The following is a 23630-nucleotide window of genomic DNA, read 5'->3' as shown; positions in this document are numbered from 1 at the left end:
AATCTTGGATTTTTTTTTAAGTTTATTTATTTTGACAGAGAGAGAGAACACGAGCACACAAGTGGAGGAGGAACAGACAGAGGGAGATAGAATCCCAAGCAGCCTCTGCACTGTCAGTGCGGAGCCCAATGTGGGGTCAAACTCATGAATGGTGAGATCATGACCTGAGCTGAAGTTGGACACTTAACCGACTGAGCCACCCAGGCAGCCCCCAATCATGGATTTTATAGAATACACTGAGAAGTTTTATTAACTAATGATGACTGAGTCTCATCACCAGAGATTCTGATTTAGTTGGACAGGTGTGTGTCTGGGTATGAGGATTTTTTAAAAAGCACCCAAGATGGTTTAGCTGTGAGTTGCTAAAGATATCAAGCTCAAAAGGCTAAGTTATAAAAAACGTACTGTAGCTCGAAGCAATGGATTTCTTCAAATATATTGTCCTTCAACACTATAAGCTTTTCCTTTGTGCTGGTTGTTAACTCTTTCTGCTCCAAACTCATCCTTCTATACTTATCTTGTAATGCTAGAGTGGGTCTCTTGAAATCCCTGCTTTGTTTTCCATATATATATATATATTTTTTTTTTCCTTTCTCCAAAATTTTACTTAAATTCCAGTTAGTTAATGTATAGTGCAATATTAGTTTCAGGTGTAGAATTCGGTGATTCATCACAACAAGTGCCCTCCTTAGTACCCATCATCCATCTAGCCCATCCCCCCACCCACCGCCCCTCCAGCAACCCTCAGTCTGTTCTCTACAGTTAAGAGTTGTTGCATAATTTGGGGGCGCCTGGGTGACTCGGTTGAGTGTCCCAACTTCGGCTCAGGTCATGATCTCACAGTTCATGAGTTCAAGCCCTGCATTGGGCTCTATGCTGACAGCTCAGTCTGGAGACTGCTTTGGATTCTGTGTATCCCCCTCTCTCTCCCCCTCTCCCCACTCATGCTCTGTCTCTATCTCTCTCAAAAATAAACAAACATTAAAAAAATGAAAAATGAGTTGTTACATATTTTTTTTTTCAACGTTTATTTATTTTTGGGACAGAGAGAGACAGAGCATGAACGGGGGAGGGGCAGAGAGAGAGGGAGACACAGAATCGGAAACAGGCTCCAGGCTCTGAGCCATCAGCCCAGAGCCTGACGCGGGGCTCGAACTCACAGACCGCGAGTTGGTGACCTGGCTGAAGTCGGACCCTCAACCGACTGCGCCACCCAGGCGCCCCAGTTGTTACATATTTTTAATAATGGTCAGCAAATTATATTACACTCTAAAATTAAGTAAAGTTCACTCCTACCTCTAAAAACCCTAAGCCCTTGGTATTTATTGGCTTCCATCTGTCACCACATTTTCCCATCTTTTGCTTTGTCCTGAAGTAGCTATTTACTCAACCACCTACACTTAATTCTCTTTATTAAAATAATCCATTGATTTTTTTTCTTGACCGAACCCTGAAAGTTAAATTATAACAGGAGAAAGGTGTGTAATAAGTTGTGTGCAGTTGGAATATTGCATAATGAGCTCATAAAATAAAGGTGGTTTTAAATATAGATTTAGGAATGTACAACTGAGATGTAAGTCCTAGAATCATATTTCCAGTAGATGAGTGGCTCTAATGGTGTCTGAGGATTATAAAGTCACAAATTTCATCATAAATAAATTGCACTTTGTCCTCCTTTTTAAAAAACACTCAGCAGCAGAGGTTTATTTTGTCAGCAAAGGTGAACTCTTTTCTTTGTCTGGTAACAAACAGCCTGTTTAGGACTTCACTTTGTTGCCTTACCGTCTTGTCTTCTGTCATTGATAAATCAGTCTTTGGGCTCCATTTGGTATCCATCTTTCCTTAGAAATGTCATACGTAGTTTATTGGTAGTAATCTTGGTTCTCTGAAAACCTGTCCAAAAGTTACTTTAATTTACCCTGTCTTTTACCTCTATGGTAAATCATCTACCAACTACATGGATAAGGAACTTGATATTGGAGAAAGGCATGAAATTGACAGATGATGAAGCCAAAACAGTTAGCGGGAAGTTACCATCCAAGAAAAATTACCACATTTCTATATTTGCCTATCCATTTATGCAGACCTAAGTGATAGCCAAAGAACCTTGGTAAGGGGGAAAGTGATGCTGCCTTTTTTGTCAGATGGTAGACTCTACCCAGTGGCAGCACTTTGGTTTTGTTTGTTTGTTCTTAGGTTTAGATTTAGAAGAGTGCTAAGCATGGGAAAAGACTGGAAGATTCATACAGCCATGTAAATGTGGTGTGACAACACTTGATTAGAATAGGAAACACAGAAGGAGACTGGGTGGTTCAGTCAGCTGAGTGTCTGACTTCGGCTCAGGTCAAGATCTTGTTCATGAGTTTGAGCCCTGCATCAGGCTCTGTGCTGACAGCCTGGAGCCTGGGGCCTGCTTTGCATTCTGTATCTCCCTCTCTCTCTGCCCCTCCCCCTCCCACGCTCACACTCTGTATCTCTCTCAAAAATAAATACACATAAAAAAAAAAACACCCCAACCCCAAAACCCAAAAAAGAATAGGAAACACAGATAATAGAAAAAAATGTGGGATAGGAAAATACTCCATGGCCTGGTATTGGCTCAAAAATTTGCAAATTAGTAAGTCAAAGTTCTTTTCTGAGCCTCAGAATCCTCAGCAGCAAATTAAGTGCAACAGTGTTTATCCTCTGAGGCCATGCAATAATTATATATAATTGTGCCATGGACCAGTCAGATGGTTTATGGTAATCCTTATTATAACATTAAGGAAGTTAATTTAAATAAACATTCCAGTAATTTATAAGTAACTTGATGTTACAAACAGTGTGACTTTGAGTATGATACATAACATATTTCTATTTAATTTCTTATCTGTAGAGTTATGATAGTAAGAGCATCTAAATGAGAGGCTGGTTGAGAAGATATCATCAAATGTAATGATAGAACACAATTTAGGATATAGTAAGGGATCGATAGGGCAAATTGTTGTAGTATATTGACAGGCCAGTGTATAGTTCCAACATACAGGCTTTGTAGGCCAAAATTTGACTTGTAACATCAGCTCTGGCTTCACCATCAGCTAACTCGTTAGCTGAGTGCACTGGGATATATTTTTATAACTTTCATGGTCTCTAATCCTTCATTTTAAATAATATTTAGCTGAAAGCACTCTAGGATTAAAAAGACAGCAGGAAAACAAAAGGGGGGGGGCACCTGGGTGGCTCAGTCGGTTAAGTGTCCGACTTCGGCTCAGGTCATGATCTTGCAGTCTATGAGTTCAAGCCCCACATCGGGCTCTGTGCTGACAGCTCAGAGCCTGGAGCTTGCTTCGCATTCTGTGTCTCCCTTTCTCTCTGTTCCTCCCCAACTCATACATTTGTCTCTCTCTCTCTCAAAAATAAATAGACATTAACGAAATAATTAAAAAAAAAGTAAAAATAAAAACACAATATGCTCATGGTAAGAAATAAATAAATATAGATATCATTATCATCATTATATCCTAAGGTTGATATATTTCTTTTTTTCAACTCTACTGAGATATAATTGACATACAACATTGTGTAAGTTTAAAATGTACAGTGTATTGATTTGATACACTGATATATTGCAAAGTGATTTACAACCACAGAGTTAGTTAACAATTCCATATTTCACATAAGTACCATTTCTTTTTTGTGGTGAGAACATTTAAGATCTACTCTCTCAGCAACTTCCAAGTATATGATATAGTACAGTCATCATGCTGTACATTAGATCCTCAGAATTTATCTGATAGCTGAAAGTTTGTGCCCTTTGACCAACATATCCCTATTTTCCCTACCCTCTATCCCCTGGTAACCAGTTTTTTACTTTTTGTTTGTTTGAGTTTGGTTGTTTTAGATTCCACGTATAAGAGATAGTATGCAGTATTTGTCTTTCTCTGACTTATTTCACTTAGCATCATGTCCTCAAGGTCCATCTATGTTGCAAATGGCAGAATTTGCTTGTTTCTTTCTTTTTAAAAAATGTTTATTTATTTATTTTTGAGAGAGCAAGAGAGAGAGCAAGTGAGCAGGGAAGGGGCAGAGAAAGAGGAAGAGAGAGAGAGAATCCCAAGCAGGCTCCATGCTGTCATTGCAGAGCCCAACACAGGGCTTGAACACTCGAACCATGAGATCATGACCTGAGCCAAGATCAGGAGTTGGATACTTAACCCCCTGAGCCGCCCAGGCACCCCAAATTTACTTCTTTCTTTTTGCTGACTAATATTCTCTTTTGTGTGTATGGATACATATTGCATCTTCTTTATCTGTTTGTCTGTTGAAGGACATTTAGATTATTTTTGTATTTTGGCTAATGTGAATAGTGCTGCAATGAACATGGGAGCACAGATATCTCTTCGAGATCCTGTTTTAATTTCTTTTGAATATATACCTGGAAGTGGGGTTGCTGGATCATATGCTAGTTCTATTTTCAATACTTTGAGACATCCACATGCCGTTTCCATCGTGTTTGTACTGATGAACATTCCCACAAAAGTGCACATGGGTTCCCTTTTCTCTACTTTTGCCAACATTTGTTATAGTGTCTTTGAAGACAGTATTTTTTTTTCAATATATGAAATTTATTGTCAAATTGGTTTCCATACAACACCCAGTGCTCATCCCAAAAGGTGCCCTCCTCAATACCCATCACCCACACTCTCCTCCCTCCCACCCCCCATCAACCCTCAGTTTGTTCTCAGTTTTTAAGAGTTTCTTATGCTTTGGCTCTCTCCCACTCTAACCTCTTTTTTTTTTTTTCTTTTTTCTTTTTTCCTCCCCCTCCCCCATGGGTTCCTGTTAAGTTTCTCAGGATCCACATAAGAGTGAAACCATATGGTGTCTGTCTTTCTCTGTATGGCTTATTTCACTTAGCATCACACTCTCCAGTTCCATCCACGTGGCTACAAAGGGCCATATTTCTTTCTTTCTCATTGCCATGTAGTACTCCATTGTGTATATAAACCACAATTTCTTTATCCATTCATCAGTTGATGGACATTTAGGCTCTTTCCATAATTTGGCTATTGTTGAGAGTGCTGCTGTAAACATTGGGGTACAAGTGCCCCTAAGCATCAGTACTCCTGTATCCCTTGGGTAAATTCCTAGCAGTGCTATTGCTGCGTCATAGGGTAGGTCTATTTTTAATTTTCTGAGGAACTTCCACACTGCTTTCCAGAGCGGCTGCACCAATTTGCATTCCCACCAACAGTGCAAGAGGGTTCCCGCTTCTCCACATCCTCTCCAGCATCCTGATATGTTCATTTTGGCCACTCTGACTGGCGTGAGGTGATATCTGAGTGTGGTTTTGATTTTTGTTTCCCTGATGAGGAGCGACGTTGAGCATCTTTTCATGTGCCTGTTGGCCATCCGGATGTCTTCTTTAGAGAAGTGTCTATTCATGTCTTCTGACCATTTCTTCACTGGGTTATTTGTTTTTTGGGTGTGGAGTTTGGTGAGCTCTTTATAGATTTTGGATACTAGCCCTTTGTCGATATGTCATTTGCAAATATCTTTTCCCATTCTGTTGGTTGCCTTTTAGTTTTGTTGGTTGTTTCCTTTGCTGTGCAGAAGCTTTTTATCTTCATAAGGTCCCAGTAATTCATTTTTGCTTTTAATTCCCTTACCTTTGGGGATGTGTCGAGTAAGAGATTGCTACGGCTGAGGTCAGAGAGGTCTTTTCCTGCTTTCTCCTCTAGGGTTTTGATGGTTTCCTGTCTCACATTCAGGTCCTTTATCCATTTTGAGTTTATTTTTGTGAATGGTCTGAGAAAGTGGTCTAGTTTCAACCTTCTGCATGTTGCTGTCCAGTTCTCCCAGCACCATTTGTTAAAGAGACTGTCTTTTTTCCATTGGATGTTCTTTCCTGCTTTGTCAAAGATGAGTTGGCCATACATTTGTGGGTCTAGTTCTGGGGTTTCTATTCTATTCCATTGGTCTATGTGTGAAGACAGTAATTTTAACAGGTCTGAGTTGATATCTCATTGTGGTTTCAATTTGCATTTCCCTAATGATGAGTGATGTCAAGCACTTTCATGCACCCATTGGTTATTTGTTAGTCTACTTTTAGAAAACTGCTTGCTTAGTTCTTCTGCCCATTTATTATTATTATTATTATTATTATTATTAGTCCTTGAGTTGTGTGAGTTCTTTATATATTTTGGATATTAACTCTTTATCAGATATATGATTTCCAAATATGTCCTCTCATTTTCCCATTCCGTGGTTGCTTTTGCATTTGTTGTTTCCTTTGCTGTGCAGAAGCTTTTTACTTTGATGTAGTCCCACTTATTTATTTTTGCTTTTGTTGCTTGTGCTTTTGGTGTCCTGTTTAGGAAATTGCTGCCAGACCAATGTGAAGGAGTTTTTTCCCCTATGTTTTCTTCTAGGAGTTTTATGTTTTCAGGTCCTCCGTTTAAATCTTTAACCCATTTCAAGTTCGTTTTTGTGAGTAGTGTAAGATAAGGGTCCAATTTTATTCCTCTGCATGTCGTAATTTAGTTTTCCAAACTTTTTTTTTTTTTTTTTTTTTTTTTTTGGAGACAGAGTGTAAGTTGGGTAGGGGCAGAGAGAGAGGCAGAGAGAATCCCAAGCAGGCTCTATGCTTTCAGTGCAGATCCCAACACGGGGCTCCATCTTGCAAAACATGAGCTGAAATCAAGAGTGAATCAACTAAGCCACCCAGATGCCCCTTCCCAACACTATTTTTTGAAAAGAATATCCTTTCCCCATTGAGTGTTCTTGGTTCTCTTGTTAAATATTAGTTGACTATATATGCAGGGGGTTACTTCCGGGCTGTTGAGTCTGTACTATTGGTTTCTGTGTCTATTTTTATGTCCTTACCATACCTGCTTGTGGTTGATATTGGTAGTGCTTACACTTCTTCCTTGTTTCTAGCTGCGTCTATATGTACAAGCTTTGCCATTCTCTTGGTGGGGTATACCTCTGGGCAAACTGGTCACTCCTCCTACTCTCCCTTTCCTTTTGAGAGGAGCTCTTCTAGCTGATGAATACCCTCTTGGTGCTGAGCAGTGCTAGCTGAGGGATGGAATGATGCAGGCAAAATGAAGCTATTCTTTCTTCCCTTTTGTGTAGTTATTCTTGCGTTAACCTTATTCTCAGGTTATTCCCTTTTGTGTGGTTAGTCACTGTTTGCTGAAGATTCTTAAGTAGACTCCTGAGCTCTTCCAGAGCTGTTTTTGCTCATGGGTGGTTAATTATTGATCTCTCGGGTGGGTGTGGCAGAGGCCAGGGTTGCTTCTTCACCATCTTGGATTAATTGATTTTTCTTTGCATCAGTTAATGATAAGCCATTCTCTGAGTTACTCATCCAGAGTCCTCTGAACCAGGAGAAACACATGATAGGCTGTGGCAGGTTGTGAGGGACCAATATTTTCACACAATTTATTTTGTCACCCAGAAAAAAACCAACAGGCCATTTATTTAAAACAAATATTTTTTTTACATTTACTTATTTTTGAGAGACAGAGAGAGAGCACAAGCGGGGAAGGGGCAGAGAGAGAAGGAGACACAGAATCTGAAGCAGGCTCCAGGCTCTGAGCTGTCAGCACAGAGCCTGACGCAGGGCTTGAACTCACAAACTTCGAGGTCATGACCTGAGCTGAAGTCGGACGCTTAACCGACTGAGCCACCCAGGCGCCCCTCAACAGGCCATTTATTTAAATGTTAGGATTTGTGAACACAAAGTAATGTAAAGAAAATACATTCGAGGGCAAATGAATTCTTCTCAATGTGCAGAAATCAGAAACTACTGGGGGCGTTTGTTAAATTTGAGCACAGAACGGCCCAGCTTGGTGTGATGTCAATGGAGGGACCCTGGTGTAGAAGAGAAACTATATTAGCTTCATGTCCTGAAGCAACATGGTGGGGTCTGCAGAAATACCAAATCAGTGGCCATTTCTGCTCACATGTCAGATCTTTTGCAGAGGAATTTTGTTGAGAGTCTTTTGGTGTTATGGGTTGTGGGCTGTGTTGGGAAGCAGAGAGACATCTTCAGAGTCTTGTGGTGTTTAAGACCAATGTCCTGAAAAAGGGTGAGACCTGCATGGTAGGTAGATTCTCATATATTCCCAAAGACCTCCACCTCCTGGATTTATACCAATGTGGAGACTTATCCCCTTAAGTGTGTCCTGGGCCTAGTGACTTGCTTCCAACCAACACAACATGGCAACACTGATGGGATGTCACTTCTGAGACTGGGGTACAAAAAGACTCTGGCTTTCAACTTCCTGTCTGTAGTTTCCTTGTCACCTGCCTGCTTATCCTGATGGAAGCCAGCTGCTATGTTGCTTCCCCATGAAAGAACCATGTGGCAGAGAACTGAAGAATACCTCTGGCCAACAACCCACAGGGAGTCCATCCTTCCAACAGCTATGTGAGTGCGCTTGGAAATAGGTTTTCTCCCAGTCAAACTTTGAGGGGACTGTAACTCTAGCTGGCACACTCATTGCAGTCTTGTTAGATAGTCTTGTTTAAGAGAAGTAGCAAGTTATAAATAAACATATAAAAATTAATAGTACTTAATACGTCAACATACATCAAAGAAACAGAAAAATTAGAACTTGGGCTGTCATTTAAATAAGGGAACAAAACCCCCTAAAAACGGGAAAAAGGAAGTTCCTCTTAGGAACATAAATTTTAACTTAGAAGATGGAAATAGCCTCTGATTCTTGTTGTAGAAAACCAAATTCTCCCTAATTTACATGACTGACATAATCGATTTGTAGATATCAAAGTCAAAAAGCCATACATTAAATTGAAAAAAAAAAAAAGAGTCTGTATTTTATATTAAGATCCTTGAAATTAGAAGTCAGAAGGAAAGTGTACAGACAGATGAGCTTTCTCCAGAGAGGAAGAAGGGCCTAGACCCTTCTAACTACAGTCACTTTTCTCATTTTATTCTTCTGTTATTAGGAAGTCCTCAGAGAGTGGGATAGCATGGACCAATTTTGCTAATTATGAGCTCTGTGCATTGAGCTCTCAAGGTCATACAGGAGTAAATAATTAGCCAGTGCCTCCAGCCTTTCTGGATGGCAATTCCATTAGGATTCATACTGTGTCTTCTCCTCCAAGAGTCATCATCTGCAGAACAAGATTCATGCCTGAGGCTGTCTTCCTGCCAGTCCTGAGCACAAAACCTCAGCCATCATCACTTACCAGGCAGGAGGGGAGGATGGATCCAAACTCCTATGTCATGACCCGGCAGAGGTATAGCACAGACCAGTGAGTGTCCAGGAAGATGGTGGGTGGAAGAGGGACTGCTGGGAACTGTTTCCTCCTCAGCAAGACAAGCTGGGGCTGGCCAGATGGGAGGACAGCCATTGCAAAGTTTCAGCTCAGAGGCCTATGAAGTTGATGTTCTTTTTCCTGTTGGGAATTTCAGAATCTCATTCAGAATTCTGCTGTCCTCCAACACCATTTCTAGCTTCCATATGCCACACTCACATGAGAGCAAGAAATGGATGTCTCCAAATTGTTCCCTGAGCACTCCAAAAGGATCATGAATGTGATGATGGTAATCATGATGGTGATGAGGAGAGTAGCCATTCTACAACACTTTATTGAGAGTCTCCATGTGCCAGGCTCTGAACTTTGTGCTATACAGCTTTTTATTTTCATGTACATAATCCTTCCCAAAACACAGGTGCACAATTGAGGAACAGAGCACAGCATTCTTATTTATTTTCACCAAGTCCTGGGGTCAAAGGGGGTGAAGTCAGGTTTGGATCCGAGTATCAAGACTCTATTCACAAGGCACAGGGTGTGGGCAATGTCTTTCCGTACAATTTAGTTTCATGTGGCTTGTGAGCCCTTGAAATGTGAGTGGTCCAAACTGACATGTTCTGCCCATACAAGATACCAGATTTTGAAGATGTTCAAAAAAGATTGTAAAATATCTCAATGTTGTTTATTGGTGAAATTATAATATTTTTTGACATAGTTGGTGAAGTAAAATATTAAAACAAACAAACAAACAAACAAACAAACAAACAAACAAAAACCAACCAACATCTCAACCTGCCTTTCCTTTTTCTTTCTAGGTCACTCCAGGCAGAATGTCAGCAGGAAACAACTGAGCCTCATTCATTCCTCAGCATGTACACTGTGGTTAGCACAGTGTATGTGTATGTATATGTATTATGTATATTATATATACATATATATAATATTGATTACCCTTTGTTAGTTCACAGGAAGACAATGTAATCAATATGGCTTCCATACACTAGAGGCTTTCCTGTCTAAGTTTTCTTTTCTTCCAGGGATGTCCTGTATGACAAATGAATGAGATTCAGTGGTTTCCTCCAAGCACTCTTCCAGAGTGACAAATCAAATTAACCAAACCCTGAGGAAGGGGCCATGGGAACCCCTGGTTTGTGGCCAAATCAGACAGAAATTGGCCAGAACATGACGGACATACTACTCGCGACTGGCATCTGAAGTGGGGTGGGAGCAGTCTTGTGAGACTGAGCCCTTATCCTCTGGGATCTGACACTCCAGGCAGATAGTGTCAGAACTGGGTTAAACTGTAGGACATTCAGCTCTTGTAGAGAATTGCTTAGTGTGGGGGGAAAGTATTCTGTGTAAAATAATGGAGAATTGGAGGAGTTGAAAAAGTGCGTGGGTTTCCTATATAGTGCCAAAGACTTAATTCAATTTTAGTTTACTACTCATAGGGTCAGAGTGTTCATGCCCATTGTGGGATCTTTGAGGGCAAGGCAATAGTTTTAACGGTGAAGGTGAAGCATACATGTTTTTTCACTGTTCTTATGTTCAAGAACCTCCTCCCTAAGATTCTAGAGGGTACGTTGTTTAAATTTAATGGGATCCCAAGAAATGACTGTAACCTGAACCCCTGTATTGATTGAGAACATGAAGATTGCCAACTGGTGCATTTCAGCAGATATTAAAGTTAATTCAGAACCTGTGTGAAGAGATGCAAAGCCAATCAGCACCTTTTTATTTTTTGTTCTATAAAGTAGTTTAGGACATTTCAGATTTCTAATTGGATCAAATTGTATACCTGTTCTATTTTTTGTCTCCTTCCCCATAGGCAAGTTTCTTTCTTTCTCTTCTTTTTTTTCTTTATTTTTAAACACTGTATATATTTCAAAGGAGGTCCTCTCCATCCTGCTCATATTTGTAAATTTCTTTCTCCAGAGAGCCTCAAGACAGGATCTTCATGATGAGGGGCCTCTTCCATGATGATGGTTGTTTTATAGGGTTTATATACCCCATGCCTAAGACAGGTCTACACTAACCTCTTCACTGTGCTACAGGGATGCTATGGATGTTTCTCCCTATAACCCTGAGGGTCTGGATCTTTGTTGTGACAAAGGCATGGGCAACAGGAACAGCAGAGGTATTGAAAGGTCCAAGCCTGTTTTTAGGAGTGCAGACCTCATATGACACACGATAACGGCTTTTCTTCTCCTTCTCCTTCCTTCCTCTCCCCTCTCCCCTTCTTCCTTTATTTCCCTCCCTCTGTCTCTCTTTCCCTCTCTATCTCTCCAATGACACTTCCATGTGCAACCACCCAATGGACCTAGATCATGCACAGGGTGTACTCTTTCCCTTGAGCACCCATAGAGGCCAATGCTGGTTTGAAACACACAACAGTCAGGGTAAGAGCCTTTCCTCAACCCTAGTGTCAGTCACAGCTTCATTCTAAGACATGGATAGGTCTGGGCCAAGACACAAGACCCAGGGCCACATTAAGAAAAGACCCAATCCTGGGGCACCTGGGTGATTCAGTCAGTTGAGCGTCCATCCGACTTAGACTCAGGTCATGATTTTGTGCTTGGTGAGTTCGAGCCCCACATCAGGTTCACTGTTGTCAGCCTGTCAGCACAGAGCATGCTTCAGATCCTCTGTCCCCCTCTCTCTACCCCTCCCCCACTTGTGCTAGCTCCCCTCACAAAGATAAATGTGAAAAGAAAAAGACCCCATCCCATACTCTTGTCTCTAACAACCAAGTGATTATTGACACTTCTAAATTAGGTCATTTGGGTCTATAAGAAAGGACTGGAAGGGCTCAAGAAATGCATCACAGTGCAGCACAGTCCAGAGTGCATGCTTGCCATGAGGCAGCAGAGCCAGTGAGCAAGCCAGACCAAGAGAAGAAAGACCTAGACTGGTGGTGGTCACTGCCTCATGCCTTAGTCACTGCATCAATAGGACACTGCAGAAATAGGAATGACTCCTATTCAAAATTTGGCTTGGATGTTGAGGCTGATAATGCCACACATACAAGAGGTTATAAAACATTTTATTCTTCATAAAGATCTCCTTTTAGGGAAAGCATAGCAGGCTTTCTAAACTGGTCTGAAATGGCACAAGATGGTATATATATATATATATATATATATATACACAATGGAGTATTACTCGGCAATCAAAAAGAATGAAATCTTGCCGTTTGCAACTACGTGGATGGAACTGGAGGGTATTATGCTAAGTGAAATTAGTCAGAGAAGGGGCGCCTGGGTGGCGCAGTCGGTTAAGCGTCCGACTTCAGCCAGGTCACGATCTCGCGGTCCGTGAGTTCGAGCCCCGCATCAGGCTCTGGGCTGATGGCTCGGAGCCTGGAGCCTGTTTCCGATTCTGTGTCTCCCTCTCTCTCTGCCCCTCCCCGGTTCATGCTCTGTCTCTCTCTGTCCCCAAAATAAATAAACGTTGAAAACAAAAAAAAAAAAAAAAAAGAAATTAGTCAGAGAAAGACAAAAATCATATGACTTTACTCATATGAGGACTTTAAGAGACAAAACAGATGAACATAAGGGAAGGGAAACAAAAATAATCTAAAAACAGGGAGGGGGACAAAACAGAAGAGACTCATAAATATGGAGAACAAACTCATAAATATGGAGGGTTACTAGAGGGGTTGTGGGAGGGAGGATGGGCTAAATGGGTCAGGGGCACTAAGGAATCTACTCCTGAAATCACTGTTGCGCTATATGCTAACTAATTTGGATGTAAATTAAAAAAAAATGAAATGGTACAAAAGTTCAAGGAAAGTGATTGGCTTCGATTTTGTATTGTGGCTATGGTGTGAGTTCAGAGAGAGAGAATTCCTGCCTATGTGCTTGTGAGGTTTGAATGTTTCACTGTCTCCAAAGGAGGGAGAACCTAGGCTGCCTGGCTTGCTTTTTTTGTTATTTGTTTTTTGAGATAAATTGACATATAACATTTTATTAGGGTCAAGTATACAACATAATGATTCAAAATTTATACATATTACAAAATGATCACCATGGTCTAGTTAACCTCCATCACCATACATAGTTCCAATTTTTTTTGAGAGAGAGAGCAGGCAGGCAGGGGAGGGGCGGAGGGAGAGAAAGGATCTTAAACAGGCTCTAACTCAGCACAGAGCTTGATCCCATGACTCTGGGATCATGACCTGAGCCGAAATTAAGGGTTGGGTGCTCAGCCAACTGAGCCACCCAGGTGCCCTGCAAATTTTTTTTCTTGTAATGAGAACTTTTAAGATCTACTCTTAACAGCTTTCAAATATGAAACACGGTATTATTAACCATAGTTACCATGCTGTACATCACATCCTCAGAACTTACTTATAACTGGAGGGCCCGGGTTTGTTTGTTTTTTTAATTTTTTTAACGTTTATTTATTTTTGAGACAGACAGAGCATGAGTGAGGGAGGGTCAGAGAGAGAGAGGGAGACACAGAATCTGAAACAGGCTCCAGGCTCTGCAGTGTCAGCACAGAGCCCAACAAGGGGCTCGAACTCACGGACTGTGAGATCATGACCTGAGCCGAAGTCGGACGCTTAACCAACTGAGCCACCCAGGCGCCCAAAGGACCCGGGTTTTTTTTTTATCAGCTAGCCCAGGTGTTGGGCAGATGGGGTAAAGAGAGCCTTAACCACCGTTTGCAGTCAAATATCACCACAAAAAATGGAGTCAGACACTTAATTATATAGTTCTTTAGGGTGCTTGTAATTTCTCTGCATTTAGATGAAATAAAGTACTTTTGACTGCTAATTAGTGCCCTTAGATTAGAACAATCTTTTTTTTTTTTTCAACGTTTATTTATTTTTGGGACAGAGAGAGACAGAGCATGAACGGGGGAGGGGCAAAGAGAGAGGGAGACACAGAATCGGAAACAGGCTCCAGGCTCTGAGCCATCAGCCCAGAGCCTGATGCGGGGCTCGAACTCACGGACCACGAGATCGTGACCTGGCTGAAGTCTGATGCTTAACCGACTGTGCCACCCAGGCGCCCCGATTAGAACAATCTTTTAAGGGAGAATGACATTTCTTATTCCTTTGGTTTCCTTTCAGGAGGGTACTGATATGTTAGTGTGTTTATGGAATTTTAAATCTGTAAGTATCCTTGGCATCTCTAATTTCTTTAGCTCCATCTTTCCAAAGTGGGTGCACATAGAAACAGGTGAATGGAGCAAAAGACAATGAGAAAAGAGTTGTAGGAAGAATATGTTGTCACAACTGAGAAATGTTGCTAAATTCGCCTCAAGTGTGAATACTTTATTTGTGAATTGCATGCATCCAAAGGATAGCCACACTGATGGATTCCTGTATACTTGTTTCTGTTATGTAAACTCTCATTTATTTTCCAAAAGCTGTCTCTGCTCTGTGGAACCAGATAATCTAACAGATGTGTTGGAGTTCCTCCTCCTGGGGTTCTCAGATGATCCAGAACGGCAGCCTCTAACCTTCAGCCTGTTCCTGTCCATGTATCTGGTCACCATGCTAGGGAATCTGCTCATCATCCTGGCTGTCAGCTCTGACTCCCACCTCCACACTCCCATGTACGTCTTCCTTTCCATCCTGTCCGTGGCTGACATCGGTTTCACATCTACCACAGTCCCGAAGGTGATTTTGGACATTCAGACTCATAACCGAGTGATCTCCCATGTGGGCTGCCTGATTCAATTGTCTTTTTTTTATCTTTTTGGCTGTTTGGACAGTGTACTCTTAACCGTGATGGCCTATGATCGATTTGTAGCTATTTGCTATCCTCTGTACTACCCAGTCATCATGAACCCCCGCCTCTGTCGCCTGCTGATTCTGGTGTCTTTTTTGATCAGCCTTCTGGACTCTCAGCTGCAATGCCTCATTGTGTCACAACTTACCTTCTGTACAAACGTGGAAATTCCCCATTTCTTCTGTGACCCTCCTCAACTCCTCAAGCTTTCGTGTAATGATACTTCCACCAATAAAATATTCATGTATTTTATTGGTGCCATCTTTGGTGGTATTCCAGTCTCAGGGATCCTTTTCTCTTATACACGAATTCTTTCCTCCGTTCTGAGAGTCCCATCAACAGGTGGGAAGTACAAAGCCTTCTCCACCTGTGGCTCTCACCTGTCAGTTGTTTGCTTATTTTATGGAACAGGTCTTGGGGTGTACCTGGGATCGACTGTCTCACATTCTCCCAGGAAGGATGCAGTGGCCTCCATGATGTATGCTGTGGTTGCTCCCATGCTGAATCCCTTCATCTACAGCCTGAGGAACAGGGACATCAAGAGGGCCTTGCAGAGGCTCCTTAACAGAACAGCCTAGTCTTAATACTTGGGCTTTTTTTTGTGTGTGTGCCTATTGATCAGAAATGATTGCCAAACCAAACATATGGAATTGGCAAGCATGCCTCTTTGGTCACATTTTTTGTAGGTTATGGTCCATTCCTCTTGATTTGTCATTTCTAAATATTGCTTATCTTGGCACCCTTTTGATGGAATTATGGGAGTATTCCAGGACGCTATGTATCCCAATATCACTGCACAGTTGAATCTCTTTATACCTATGGAATCTTCTGATTTGTCACCTATGACCCGAGCTTCCTGTAGAAATTCACAACTCCATTTTCAAATAGATACACAATTCTCAGCCATTTTCACCATCATGTCTATTATCCATAAAAGTTTGGCTTTGGTCAAATCTATTTATCCATGTTATGTGAGAGAATGTATGTCACTGGTCCGTAATCTTGGCTTCCTATTTGGAGTATCTGATAAGCCTTTTAAAAATCCTCATACTGTGGAGTGCCTGGTTGACTCAATCAGAAGAGTTAGCAACTCTTGATCTTGAGGTTGTAAGTTCGAGCCTCACATTGGGTGTAGAGATTACTTAAAACTAAAATCTTGGGGCCCCTAGGTGGCTCAGTCCGTTGAGTCCAACTCGTGATTTTGGCTCAGGTAGTGTTCTCAGGTTTCATGAGATTGAGCCCTGCACTGGGCTCTATGCTGACAGAAAGGAGCCTGCTTGGGATTTTCTCTCTCTCTCTCTCTCTCTCAAAAATAAATAAATAAACTGTAAAAAATCTTTAAAAATATCCTCATGCCTGAGTCCCACCATTATAGATTAAGATTCAATTGGACTGGAGAGTGAAAAGAATGTGAACAGCTTTTCTTTTTTAACAGTGTTTTCTTTTTTAACAGCTCCCCAGGTGGGGCTAATGTGCAGCTAATTTGGAGGCCTATGGGATTTTGTCAGACCTTTCATTCAAAGATGATTTACATGTGTTGGGTCCTTCACTGTTCATGGCCAGATCCTGGACATCTCCAAGTGATCAGAGCTTGTAAAGGAGGAGATATGAGCTTTCCATAGCTCATATCCAATAGAGGACATATGAGTTTTCCATAGCCATAACCAATATGCTTTTTTCCTTCATATGCCTGGTAATATTTTTTTACATGTCTTCTTCCTCCATACTCTACAGCTGGTTAACTGTGCTGAATAGCTGAATATTATGCTCTTGTTCTCTGCTCCAGGCTTACCCTTCTCTACGTTAAGTTGTGATGCTGTGGTAGGGGCTAGGGACCTTTCAACCACTGCTCTAATTTTCCATCTGTCCTTTCTTTAAGTCCTTCCAATAATGGTGATCAGTGTCACATGCACTAATCCCCAGTCTTTTCCCCATACTTCCTAGCCCATGCTGTTATCACTACATCCTGCGGCTACTGCTGTTACCATGTTTTTCCTTTTGTGTCTTTCACTTTTCAATAAGTATTTAATCATAACTACATTAAATTACCTTCATTACAATAACGAGTGCAGGTTTTTCTTGATTGAACTCTGGTAAATCGTAATGTGGGGAATAAAGCTACATTGTGAGATGCGATGGGAAGAATGCAAGTGGGTGAAGATGAAAAGGTGAGTGTAGGGGCGCCTGGGTGGCGCAGTCGGTTAAGCGTCCGACTTCAGCCAGGTCACCATCTCGCGGTCCGTGAGTTCGAGCCCCGCGTCAGGCTCTGGGCTGGTGGCTCAGAGCCTGGAGCCTGTTTCCGATTCTGTGTCTCCCTCTCTCTCTGCCCCTCCCCCGTTCATGCTCTGTCTCTCTCTGTCCCAAAAATAAATAAACGTTGAAAAAAATAAAAATAAAAAATAAAAAAAGGTGAGTGTAATGATGTGTCTTGGTCAAGGGTATACAACTGAGGTTTCAAGTAGTGGTGATATTTCCAGTGGTTTTGATTGTGCCTGTAGGTTGTAAATCACCTAAGTCTTTGTGGATAAATGTAACTGTATCTTCATTGTCATTACCCAAGGATAGCAAAGGACCGTGTCCTCAGCAAAGGGCAGATCTTCCCTTTCACTAGTAACCACCTTATTAGGATTCCATTTTGTCACCATGCTTCCTTCTCTTCTATCATGACCACTTCTATCATGACGGGTTCTTCTCTCTTCTGCTACACTCCCAGGAACCCATGTTCATATCAATCTTTCCTTTACAGGTGGTACAGATAGTTTCTGAGGTAGAAATTTGGGGGCTTTCTGAAAAGCTTTCTGATAACTGCTTTCATTTGCTCTGCCTCTACACTAAGCCAATGGCCTACCAGCTTCACTGGCAATGAACCTAGCATTGGATTAGCTCTTCCTGCTACAAAGTGACTACAGTTTAATACTAAAATTTCCTCTTGTTCAAGCATTATAAAATATCTCAGTATGCACACTTCCTTCTCCAACCCTTCTCTATATTCCTGTCATTTGGTTCTTTGGACACTCTAAAATTTCTTCTGCCATTTATGCACACACAAACATGATTAGCACACTTTCTTTCATATCCAATTAATTGGGTAATTATTGAGGTTTTCTTTGTATCAGTAAATGAGTAATCAATCTCTGAGCTCATCTTCCAGTCAAGCCTTGAGAGGACTACATCCCTGGTCCACATTTTGAATGTAGAGATCTCTGAGAGCCCCTGAAGTATTTAAGCAAACTATCAAGTCACCAGGTAAATATGTAAAAATAAACAGTTGTCTAATGTAGCAATCTATATGGCTAGATGGTAAATTTAGAACCTGGACAGTCATTCAAAACAGCAAACACCAGACATCTCCAATGTATAAAATTCCCAACCCCAAACCAGGTCTATAGAAAGAAAAATAGAAAGTTCTCCTTAGAGACATAAATTTTCAGTGACAAAATACAAATACTATCAGGTTCTTGGTATAGAAGACCTAATTATCTCTAAACTATGATTAAGTCAATGGCCTCACAGATATAAAAGTCATAAGGTGCTTTCTCTGGTTGGAAAAAAATGTGTCTGAATTTTATGGTTAGGTATGTAACTTGGAAGTCAGAAGTGAGGAGGAGAGGTCAGCTTCTTCCTGAGAAGAGGAAGGGTCTTGACACCCCGTCCCCAACCCCCTGCAACCTCAGTACATTCACTTGTTTCCTTTTCCTCTTCCATTAGTAATAGAATGTCCTTAGAGATTGGGAGAACATGGGCCAATTTGGCTAATTACGTGCCATGTGCTTTGAGCCCTGAAGGTCAAACAGCTGTAAACCATCAGCCCATGCTTTCCAGCCCTTTAGTGGCCAGTTCCAGTTAAGTGGGCTCCATACATGTCTCTCCTCCTCCCAGAGTTGTCTGCTCCAGGAGACCCATAGCTGCATCTGTGTTCCTGGCAGTCCTGGAAACGAAGCCTCTGTCCTCATCCAGTTCCAGGTAGGGGAGTGGCAGTGGGATCTGCATTCCTCAGACCTGCTCCAGCAGAGACACAGCACAGTCCAGGAGGAGTAAGTGCAGTGGGAGAGACTGAAGGCAGAAGGGACAGGAAGAGCATTGTTTCCTCCTCATCAAGACAACTAGAGCAGTTGGAATAGCGAGACATGAGGGGACCAAAATGGAAAGATTCAACTCACAGCCCTATAAAGACCTAATGTTATTGGTTTTGGTGTGGATCCAAGAACTCTTATTTAGATTTCTATTTTTGCCCCCATGTTATTTCTGTCTCCCGTGGGCATCTTCCCCATCAGAGCAGGAAATTGGTCCTTCTTAACTGCCCACAAGTCCTGCAAATGATCATGAAGGTGATGATGATGGTGATGATGGCAATGATGACAGTAACCAGAATGTTACAAACTTTTACCTTGGGACTCCGAGTTTCAGGCACTGAGTTAAGTTTTCTATGTAGCTTGCTACCTTTTATCTGCATTACCATCCCCAACAGACAACAACATGCATTATCATCATTTCAGAGATAAAGAGAGGAGCACAGCATTTTCTTTCACCTCCTGATTTTATTTATTTTTGTGTCCAGCCCACTTTTATTTTTAAGGCTTAATTTAAATTCCAGTTAGTGATCATAGTTAACATAATATTCATTTTAGGTGTACTGTATAATGATTCCACAATTTCATATGTCACCTAATGCTCATCATGACAAGTGCTCTCCTTAATGCCCATGACCCATTTCACTCATCCCCCAACCACCTCCCTTCTAGTTTTTTCTCTATAGTTAAGAGTCTGTTTCTTGGCTTGCCTCTGTCTCTTTTTTCCCCCTTTCCTTGTTTGTTTTGTTTCTTGAATTCCACATAGGAGTGAAAGCTTATTGTATTTGTCTTTCTCTCACTGACTTATGTCACTTAGCATAATACTCTCTAGCTCCATCCATGTTGTTGCAAATGGCAAGATTTCATTCTTTTTTATGGCTGAGAAATATATATATATATATATATATATATATATATATATATATATGTATCACGACTTTTTTTATCCATTCATCAATTGATGGACACTTGGGCTGTTTCTATATCTATTATTGTAGATAATAATGCCATGGCTATCAGAGTGCATGTATCCCTCTGAATTAGTATTTTTATATTCTTTGGGTAAATATCTAGTAATGCAGTTGCTGGATCATAGGGTAGTTCTATATTTAATTTTTTGAGGAACCTCCATAGTATTTTCCAGAATGGCTACACCAGCAGTGAAGAGTGTTCCCCTTTCTCCACATCCTTTCCAACACCTGGTGTTTCCTGTGTTGCTAGTTTTAGCCATTCTGACAGGTGTTGAATGGTATCTCATGGTGGTTTTGATTTGTATTTCCCTGATGATGAGTGATGTTGAGCATCTTCTCACGTGTCTGTATGTCTTCTTTGGAAAGATTGTTTCTTGGCTATGCATAAAGTTTTTAAGTTTTACCAGGTCCTGGAATAGATAGGGATGAAGTCAGGTTTAGATGCAGACAGTGAGACTCTGTTCACAGGGCACCTAGACTGTATTCACTCCTGCTTATCCAACCTGCCTGTCTTTTTCCCGTTACTCCAGGAAGAGACGCCTGCTCTCTGTGCTCTTTCCTTTGGGGGTTCATGGTAGAAGACACCAGAGAGCAGTGGTGCCACCAGCTGCGTCAACTATAGAAAAGATAGTTGAGATGAAGGTGGAGATCATATAAACAGTCCGCTCATGGGGCACCTGGATGTCTCGGTCAGCGAAGCGTCAGACTCTGGCTCAGGTCATGATCTCAGGACTCATGAGTTTGAGCCCCGCATTGGGCTCTGGGCTAACAGCTCAGAGCCTGGAGCCTGCTTCGAATTCTGTGTCTCCGTCTCTATATTTTTTCCCCACTCGCACTCTGTCTTCCGCTCTGAAAAATACATAAACATTAAAAAAAAAAAAAAAAGAACTCATGACAGTTCAGAGAAGCTCTCTCTTGCCCCTTCTCCTGGATTTTGCTTCACACTCCACTTTCTCCTCCATTTTTGTAATTTAGGCCCTCTTGATCTCTAAGGGGATAGAGTCAGTATGTGAGATCCCATTCTTAAGAAATAAAGAGTTCAGGGGTGCCTGAGTGGCTAAGTCGGTTGAGCATCTGACTCTTGATATTCGCTCAGGTCATGATCCCAGAAGAGTGGGATTGAGCCCCACATTGGGCTCAACACTGGGCATGCAGCCTGCTTTGGATTCTCTCTCTCCCTTTTTCTGTCCCTCTCCCCTGCACGCTTCTCTCTCTCTCCAAAAAACAAACAAACAAACAAACAAACAAACAACAACAACAAAACAGAAAGAAACAGTTCAAAGGTATATCTTAGTGATTTTTGAAAAGACCTCTGGACTTCTCCTTAAACGCTCTGAAGTTCACAGAAACAGGGACCCACCATTGAATTTTGAACCTTATGTGCTCTACATTTTTATCTGTATGGGACTGGGCAAGCTCTTAATATCTTTGATCTGGTTTATACAACTGCACTGAGTAAGAATTAACACGAGCACTGTACATGTGACTAAATATGTGATCAATGCATATAGTAAGGGCAAGGTAAATTTTAGGTATTATTACTATTGTTTTTACTGTCATTATCAAGGCTAAGCACCATCTATCCAACTAAATATCCTGTGATTGGAAGTTTTGGGTTTCTTGAGATCCCGAGAGAACATTTTGTTGTTGTTGTTGTTGTTCTTATGCAGGTAGGTACTGAGTGTTTGGAGGGAAACAACTGAATCACATTCATTTCTGATTTCCCAGAGTCTACACTTTGCTTGGCACAGAGTAGGTGACAAGGACAACAGTGATCTCTGTTCAATATTGAATAGACCCTACATTGGTTCTCAGAAACAGAGCATAGACAATAAGGCTTCAATGCTCTCTCTGCGTGCTTCTCTTCCTTCCAGTACAAACCTTTGTTAGGTGCCACATGGGTACTGTTCTCCCCATTTCTAGGTGACACCTAGAGGGATACCAGCACGGAGAGGTTGAGAGCTTGCAAATACTCCAGATTTAGTATGTGACAGATGTGAGACTCAAAGTCCTGATTCCCATCCCAAGACTCGGTGCACTCCACCAGTGTGGAATGATTTCTTCAATTTCACACATGCTTTTGTCCCAGATGAGAAAACAGAAAGAGGATGACCAATTCCTTCTCTTGAGATTTTGTGACTTCGTCTGTGAATTAGGGAAATGGGCCAAATGGTTTACGGGGGCCTTTACTGTATGAATATTATAGATCATAGGATTTTTTTTTTATGAGGAGTAATGCATTTGGCAGCCTATTTTGGAGATCTGTGATTTGGAAATATTATTCCCTAGACAAAAATAGAATTTTCATGTGGATCTACTATGAAAGAGCATGGCAACACAGACTTCAGGCATCTTTCCAATTCTATACCTTGACAATAAAAGCATGAAGTTGCTTTTGTCTACCTTTTCTATTAGGAAAATAAATATAGATAATTAATAGTACAACTGTACATGTATTGATTTTTACAATTCTTCACCTTTCTGCTTATATGGTATAGAAATTCTTGTATAATATGGAAGTGTGCAGAAGAATTTTATTAAGAATATTATAATAAGAAATGGAAAAATAAAATAAAGTCATCCATCAGGTAATACTATGCATCATTTGAAGTGCTTGAAATAGATGTGGGTACTTCACAGAGACACTTAAAACACATTATTGTGGTAAATGAGAATGAAGAAAGCAATGTGAGCATTATTATAGTGTTAAGTAAGGTTTCTTTTAAACTTTGTTTTTGAGAGAGAGAGATAGAGCACAGGTCAGGGAGGGGTAGAGAGAGAGGGAGACACAAAATCTGAAGCAGGCTCCGGGCTCTGAGCTGTCCGCACAGAGCCTGACGCGGGGCTCGAACTCACAAACCATGAGATCATGACCTGAGCTGAAGTCAGACACTCGATCGACTAAGCCACCCAGGCGCCCCAGTATTAAGTAAGTTTTTAAGAAAACTGTTCATGAATACATCAGTACTAATATTATGGAAACACTGAAAGGAAAATATACTGCCACATTCGTGACAGTGTTTGCCTTTGGGCAGCTGAAGTGAAGGGGGCAATGGGATCATGCAGGGATAGCAAGAAAACTCAACTTTTCCTGGCCACAAATATGAGTTCCAAGGCAAGTATAACTAAATATTTCTCTTTTTAAAGTTTATTTATTTATTTTGAGAGAGAGAAAGAAAGCACAAGCAAGGGAGGGGCAGAGGGAGAGGGAGAGAGAGAAGCCCAAGCAGGCCCTATGCTGTCTGTCAGTACACAGCCTGATGAGGGGCTTGAACCCACAAACCATGAGATCATAACCTGAGCTGAAATCATGAGTCAGATGCTTAAGCAACTGAGCCACCCAGGTGCCCCTAAAAATTTCTATGTTTATATATTTAGATGCTTGTCTAACATTCTTTGGCTCAATGTCTTCATGATGGGTATATGTAGAAACAGGTAAATTACCAAGACACCAATCAGGAAAGAGTTCTAAGAAGAGTTTACAATTGAGCAATGTTGCTGAAGGTAACAGGAGGTAGGATCCTCAAGTGTGAATGCTTTACTTATGAATTGCTTGAATCAAAATATTCACACTTAGCTGG

At 41.2% G+C, this 23630-nt stretch overlaps 1 protein-coding gene across 1 annotated transcript; it reads left to right on the top strand.

The window, feature by feature from the left end:
- The first annotated feature begins 11328 nt into the window (after positions 1-11328).
- Positions 11329-15586, top strand: LOC123604893 (putative gustatory receptor clone PTE01). Its single transcript, XM_045491046.1, has 3 exons — positions 11329-11404; positions 14345-14348; positions 14644-15586. Exons 1-3 carry the CDS (start codon positions 11329-11331, stop codon positions 15584-15586), a joined length of 1023 nt encoding a protein of 340 aa, XP_045347002.1.
- Positions 15587-23630: the final 8044 nt, after the last annotated feature.

Source organism: Leopardus geoffroyi, chromosome A2, assembly GCF_018350155.1.
Source record: "Leopardus geoffroyi isolate Oge1 chromosome A2, O.geoffroyi_Oge1_pat1.0, whole genome shotgun sequence".
Taxonomy (NCBI): domain Eukaryota; kingdom Metazoa; phylum Chordata; class Mammalia; order Carnivora; family Felidae; genus Leopardus; species Leopardus geoffroyi.
The sequence above is the reverse complement of the archived record's forward strand: the minus strand, read 5'-3'. Positions and strand labels throughout refer to the sequence as shown.

What these genes read in the sequence shown, in the direction of transcription:
- LOC123604893 (XM_045491046.1), top strand. Translation starts at nt 11,329, where the DNA reads ATGGATGTTTCTCCCTATAACCCTGAGGGTCTGGATCTTTGTTGTGAC.